The 7,055-nt window shown below is 42.4% G+C and overlaps 1 protein-coding gene across 1 annotated transcript; it reads right to left on the reverse strand.

The window, feature by feature from the left end:
• Positions 1-3,783: 3,783 nt before the first annotated feature.
• LOC131255323 (uncharacterized) lies at positions 3,784-5,109 on the reverse strand. Its single transcript, XM_058256022.1, has 2 exons — positions 4,423-5,109; positions 3,784-3,933 (listed from the first exon to the last, which is right to left on the reverse strand). The coding sequence occupies exons 1-2, from the start codon at positions 5,107-5,109 to the stop codon at positions 3,784-3,786; spliced, it is 837 nt and encodes a 278-aa protein (XP_058112005.1).
• Positions 5,110-7,055: the final 1,946 nt, after the last annotated feature.

Consider the following 7,055-nt stretch of genomic DNA (forward strand, 5'->3'; position numbering starts at 1 on the left):
CGTGAGTTGGGCATCACACCCAGGGCTATCCATTCACTACCATGAATTAGTAGTGTAGATCTCTTATGAATGCTCCATGGAACTCTCTATCTCTTGTCACACTTTTTTTTTTTTTTTTTTACACACCACCACACACTTCCGCCATGGTGGGATTTCACCACCTATGGGTACTCAAACCTCAACCAGGTGTTGAAACTCCTAAGAGTCTACCACCGGAGTAAGAGTAAGGACCCTATCTCTTGTCACACTTGCTGACTGCTAATTTTGCGCACATGAGCGATTCAAATCTGGGCCATTAATTAGTTAAGCCCAAGAAGACTGAGATGAATGGAAAATACTAATATCAGCATTTTTATTTCTCATCCAACCTGTTCATAATGTCAAGAAGACCTGGATGAAGGGAAAATTGCTAATATCAGCCGGAACTGAGACTTTCGTGGCCCATTAAAAGTTTTAATGGTCATCCATCACTTTTTCTAGTGGTATGGTCCACCTGAGATTTGGATCTGCTAAAGTTTTGGGATCGCACCATAAGCTGAGATGCAAAAACAGATGGATGGCATCAATAATACAAAAAAATATATATATTAAGGTGGCCATAGACGGCTGGGGTAACACCCTTCAATCTGTTTCCAGGGTAACAGCCAATCCGCTCCCCTGCTCATCAGCTGGGACAAAAGTATAAAATACATGGTGAAAATGGTGAAAAAGAGGACGAGGAAACTTGCACATTTGGTAAGGGTTACATTGGGGCCGTGGTTGTTTTATCAAATCCATTGATCAGATGGCCTCATCATGGACCACCCCACCCCCCCCAGAAAAAAAAAAAAATCTCTTTATTTGATCAACTGTAACATTTCCATTGTTGTAGATGGTTAAGAGAAATTCATCAGCAGTCCAATTTCAATGGATAAAAGGAAAAATATTCAATGGTTGGGATCTTTCAATTTGAGAGAGTTTTTGAGCATGGTTTATCTATGACCGGCCATCAGATGTATGGCTTGGATAAATCGACCATTGGCCCCACATGAACCGATTAAGTACAAAACAAATGAAACCTTGTTTTCCTGCCTAAATTAAAAGCATGCCTATAATGTGTTGACCTCACCGGCCTAAGGAATCATGCCATAGCTGATGAATGGATCTGATCTTGTACACGTGTACCAAAAAGCCACGGTCCATCCAATTTGATCGTGTACACCTGCCATCACTCTTATAAAGTATAGACCATCTGCCTCTATTAAGAAAAGTCTTGTCCATACGCTTGCACTAAATTTCTTCGGCAGCTGCTACTTTGCGGTGTAACATCATCATCTTTTTCTTCTTCCTTATCTTCTTCTTCTTTATCTTATTCTTCTTGGCCATACGGAAATAAAGAAAAATCAAAGGTACACACTCTTCATAATTATCAATTTATTGTATGGTTTTTCATATGTACCGTGCTAGCCTTACTTGCCTAGGCATACTGTAAGTGTTACCTGTGCTAAGATCTATCCCATCAATCAGCTGAAAAATCACATGATCTTCACAGTATATCCTATTAATCAGTCAAATCAAAGACTTGGGTAGGCCCACCAAAGAGAATGGTGTAAAATCATTCCTAAAACCTCTAAATTTACTTGGCTTGGCCCACAAATCTTGGAAAGCTCTGATTTCTGGGAGGATCCATATATCTTGATATTGTTCATCGCATTATTGAATTGGATGGCACATTCACAACACAACTGATTTCCATGGTATAGCCCACCTAAGTGTTGAATTTGTCTAGCTTTTTAGACTGAGTACTAACACATAATAGCAGACCTAATGGACAGGTTTGATCTCGTTGACATGAACTCCTATCCATGTCAGGAGAAGCAACACCTTCCATGTCTGCACAAAAGTCATGCAACCAAAGTTATTTATTTATTTATTTGTTCGATTAGTAGTGTTGTGAGTAGGGACCGTTCATCGTTAGTGATTTGGGGCCGTTCATAGTTTCTTCTTCCTTCCTCTTTAAATGTCTTTGATTTCCCTTTCCTCTTCTTCCCTCTTTCATTTGTGAACCATTTAGGTCAGTGTTTTGTTGATTCAGGCGATGGTTTCCCAGCAGTCTTATATGTATTTGCTGATGTAATCTTGCGTTGCTTAATCACCATGATATCATTCCCTTCATTGAATCATGCCAACTTGAAAGGCCTGGGGTAGCTCCCAAAGGAATGATCCAGTCCACTCAAAGTACCATAAGCTATAATGCTTCTGGTTGCATTTGGATACTTGGATGGTCAAATTTATTAATCCAGGCTGATCATTAGGTCAATCGTACATTTCACGGGCTACCATGCCAACATCACACCAATCTGACAAATGGTAACCATTTGATCAATGCCTTTAATATGGAGGTGAAACTATTTGCCCGAAACAGTTCCGTTCAACAATCTGACCCATTCATTTGTTAGCACCCATCATGGCTTACTTATAATTATAAAGAATTACTGATAATTATAATTGCCATCTTATCTATGGCTTGGAAAAAGGATGGTTAAAGAAAATGAGCCCAAATTAAGGATGGATTGGATTGTCATTGTTTGAACTGGTGTTTAGCACAACTACGTGGATCAATGAGACAGCACCATATGTTGGCATTGTGAACTTAATAATGAGCAAAATCTTACTTACACATCGAGACTAATGTTTTCACTTGGCCCAACGCAACTAGATCAAACTGTTTATATCGTGCCATGTAGCAGCCATTCCATATATGGTGCAATGAACTTCAAAGGAAGAAGTTTTTTTTTCTTTCTTTTTCAAAAGAAAGCCATATGGCGGCCCTGTATCTATTTAAACAAAAGAGAATTTACAATTCGGGGAGGCCCAGAGAAAAATGACCGGGCCCACCTATCATGAAGGGCTGAACAGAAAGAAACAAGCGAGCCGACAAACTGAAGAAGAAACAAAAGGCTATGAGAAACGAATCGCCCCCAAGCCAACTCTGTCCAGAACCAACTCCCCACGAGTTATGCGGGGGAGATCCGCGGACGATTGGAACAATCTATGGTGCTGATTTAAGCTACCCCATCGGGCCAGGCCATCCGCCGCTGCATTCGATTGCCTTGGGACATGCTTCACAGAAATTGATAAAGCTCCCCGATAATAATCGAACTAGTTTTTCCAATAGAATACGGTCCAAGGGACAACCCCTCTATTAGAGAATAGATCCACGACGGCTAAGGAATCTCTCTCCACTTCAATGTTAGAATAGCCATCATCCTTGCAATGCTTCAAACCATCAACTACTGCCTTAACTTCCGCCAAGAAATTTGACCTCACCCCGCATACCGTAGCGAAAGCAAAGAGGAATTCGCCCTTCTCATTTCTACCGACTCCCCCACTTCCCGACAGACCTGGGTTACCTCTGGAAGAGCCATCAACATTCAACTTAACCTACCCCCTAGGAGGGCAAGTCCATTTCACCACTGACATGGTGGGGCGGGGAAGAACCAACCTAGGAATGCCGAGGTCCACTAGCACATCACAATCACTCTGGGATTTACACGCCGGGAGGGGAAAAGTATTGTACAGGCAAGAGAGTCACGACTGTACTTGGTTGATGGAGTGGTGAATCCTGATCTGACGGTTGTCAAAATGTTGCTTGTTCCTCGCTATCCAGATCTCCCAAAGGATGATGGCCAGAGTGATCCCTCTAAGCATACCCAGAGGGGACGATTCCTTCGCTATAGCCCACCACTGCAAGACTCTGCCTCCCACTGTTTGGTTGGGGAGAAAATCAACAGAGAGAGTGGCCTAGAAATAAGACCATAGAGCAAAAGCGATCTCGCTGTCAACAAAGAGATGGTCAAGGGATTCCTCCTTACAGCTATTGTCCGTGCAGCAAACACAGGAGGAAGCTAGATGAATGCCCTTCTTCTTCACACTAATCTCAACCAGGACAGCCTAGTAAAGGATTTTCCAAGAGAAGATAGCAATTTTGGGAGGGAGATGGGGATGCCACGTCCATCTAGCCCACGCTCACTGCTGACGATGGGATCTGATGACGTCCCAGGTTGATTTGGTAGAAAAATGGCCCAACCTTTCCTTAGTCCAAATGAGGTGATCTCCCCCCTGACTAAGCGATAGACCTTCCGAAATGATGTGGAGGCAAATTGAATCTGGCAGGGAAGCAGGGAAAGGGACATGATAAAGCAGTCTCGCTGAGCCAATGACCTGATTTATCTTCAGATTCTGGGGATAAGGAGAAAGGTTGTCTTGTAGGAAGCCGTTTAGAGGGCCCAGCCCCATCCAGTCCACTTCCCAGAAATTGCTATTTCCATTACCCAGCAACAGACGACAATTGGCAGTAAAAAGGTTGGTGAGTTTCTGCACCTAAGACCAGGCCGGGGAGCCAGAATGGTGCTGCGTTGCCAGACCCCATGGCAACATTACCTCATATTTAGTTCTCATGAATTTGGCCCATAAATTGCTCTGGTAGTCGACGAAGATAGTCCAGGCCCTCTTTAACTTCAGGGCTGAAGAGACGTCTCTAACTCCTTTGATGCCCAACCCTCCTCCTTTAGAGGGGCCCACTATAGTCTTCCAATTCACCCAATGTAGGTTCTTCTTCCCTTCGGACCATCCCCAAAAGAAGTCAGTGAACCCTTTCTCGAGGGAACATAATGTCTGCTTCGGGATGTCGACCACCGCAAGGGAGTGAATCGGAATGCTCAAGAGGACATGTTTGATTAGCACAATCCTGGCACCCTGATTGAGGAATCGCGCTTTCCACCCGGAGATACGGGCTAAAATTTTCTCAACTAACGGCTGGAAGGTGGAAGCTTGGATACGTCCTTTGGATAGAGGGACTCCGATGTAGAGAAACGGCAGGGAAGATCTCAAAAAACTAGACTCCCTTTCAAGACAATAAATCCTGTTAGTAGCCATCTTTGAGGAAACTATGAAGGAACTTTTGGCAGGATTGATTTTGAGCACCGAAGCTTCCATGAAGGAGTGAAGGAATCCCTTGAGAATCCTGACGGAGGAAGTAGACCTATTAGAGAAAATCATTGTGTCATCAGCATATAGCAGGTGAGAAATCTTCAAAACGGAGGAAGTAGACCTGCTAGAGAAAATCATTGTGTCATCAGCATATAGCAGGTGAGAAATCTTCAAACAACAGTGGATCGTCTTATAGGGCAGCCCAGGGCTGGAAAGGAATAGAAGGAAGAAGTTAATGATGCATGAGAGTATTAAATGCTAAAGTTATGTTAAAAATATTTCTTTGCAAAAGTATTATAGGTAAAAATTGGACTAACCTTACAACTGGAATAAGAAGGAAACAACAAGGCGAACAACTCAGATTACACTTCCCTAATCGCACATGAAAACCAAATAGATTTATTTGCTAACACCTGCACATGCGGCCTCATGTTTAATCGAATTGTGAGACAATCGTATCAGTGTGAACTTTGTATGGTGTTTTAGGAAATGTTTTCTGGACTACATGGTTGAGATCAATCGATTGAACTTCTCCAAATTTAACACATGCACCTAGGAGAGCAGTGCAGCATTTCTCAAAGAAAACATTGGGTTGAAAGAGTAGCTTGCATGGAATCAAATAGACTTTAAAGCTCATGTGGATATTCTCAATATTAAAGCATCTGTCTTCCATTGGAAGAAACAAAAAAGAAAGAACACATGCAGCTGTGCCATGTTTCTTTGCACTTGTTTTTAAATTATTTTTTTTTAGTTTTTTATATATTTTTTAATGAAATCCTCCTCCCAATAATTGGAATTTCGTTGTCTTCATTCACCCGTGTTAGAATATCAAGATATTCGCATGTTGGCCTATAAAATCTACGTTGGACCTAATTTACAGCCTAGATCATGCATTTGGGCGTTTCAAGTGTCTGAGCGTCACTGGGAGCCCATAACATACACCTGATCCCTAACTTCGAATAGGGCATTGAATGAACGCCACGACTTGCAGGACGCGGATTTCCTGCGAAAGCCTTTCGCAGGAACTTCCTGCGCAAGGATGCTGGGTGGGGCCCACTGAAATTTATGTGAGAAATTCATTCCGTCCATCCGTTTTTCGAACTAATTTTAGGAAGTGAGACAAAAAATGAGGTGGATACAAAACTCAAGGGGGTCACACATGAGGGAAAATTGGAGAAATAAATTTCCACCGTTCAAACCTTCCGAGGCTCAACCTTAATGTTTACATGCTATCTAAACCGTTTATAAGGTCATTCCAAATGGGATTAAGTGAAAAAACTGAAAATATATACCGATACAAAACTTTAATAGCCATAAGAATGCTTCAATGGTGCTCACTGAATTCCCACTATTTCCTCTCGTGTGGTCCACTTAAGAATGGATACACCTAATTTTTGGTCATACGTCATAAAATGAGCTCTGAAAACGTATGGACGGGGTGGATTTCAGACAAACATCTCCGTTGGCCCCACCCAGCATCCTTGGGCAGGGAGTTCCTGCGAAAGGCTTTCGCAGGAAATCTGCGTCCCGACTTGCACATGATCCCCAACCTCGGTTATCCATTCCCTGCCATGAATCAGTGTAGCCTGTCATGAATTGCAATATAGCTGTGTTTTCCGTGTCTACATGTAGTCTGCTAATATTGCATACGTGGGAGATTCAAATCTGGGCCATTAATCACATAAACCCAACAATCAGACTTGCCTGCACATCAACGGGATAATAGTACGTGAGAAATGCACAGTAGAAAAGAGACAGATTTCAGGGAGCTTCCTGTTTAGTACCTACGGCGTACATGTGGGGCCATGGTTGGTTTATCCAATCCATTAATTTATCTAATGGTCCCATCGTGAATGAACCACGTCCAAAAAAACTCTTCATTTGGTCAATTATAAATTTACCATTGTTGGCATTTAAATACATGATTAAGAAGACATGCACCAGCAGTCCAAATTCAATAGAGAAAAGGAAAATGATTCGATGGTTACGATCTTCCAATCTGGAAGAGGTTTTGAGCATGGTTCATCCATGATTGGGCCATCAAATATATGGCTTGGATAAATCAACCAGTGGCCCCACATGAA

Source organism: Magnolia sinica, chromosome 9 (genome assembly GCF_029962835.1).
Source record: "Magnolia sinica isolate HGM2019 chromosome 9, MsV1, whole genome shotgun sequence".
Classification (NCBI taxonomy): domain Eukaryota; kingdom Viridiplantae; phylum Streptophyta; class Magnoliopsida; order Magnoliales; family Magnoliaceae; genus Magnolia; species Magnolia sinica.

Excerpts from the sequence above, each read along its gene's own strand:
- LOC131255323 (XM_058256022.1), bottom strand. The coding sequence starts at position 5,109 with ATGATTTTCTCTAGCAGGTCTACTTCCTCCGTTTTGAAGATTTCTCAC. Across the intron at positions 3,934-4,422 it reads TCATGAGAACTAAATATGAG|GCTGTCCTGGTTGAGATTAG; the intron begins GTAATGTTGCCA and ends ATCCTTTACTAG.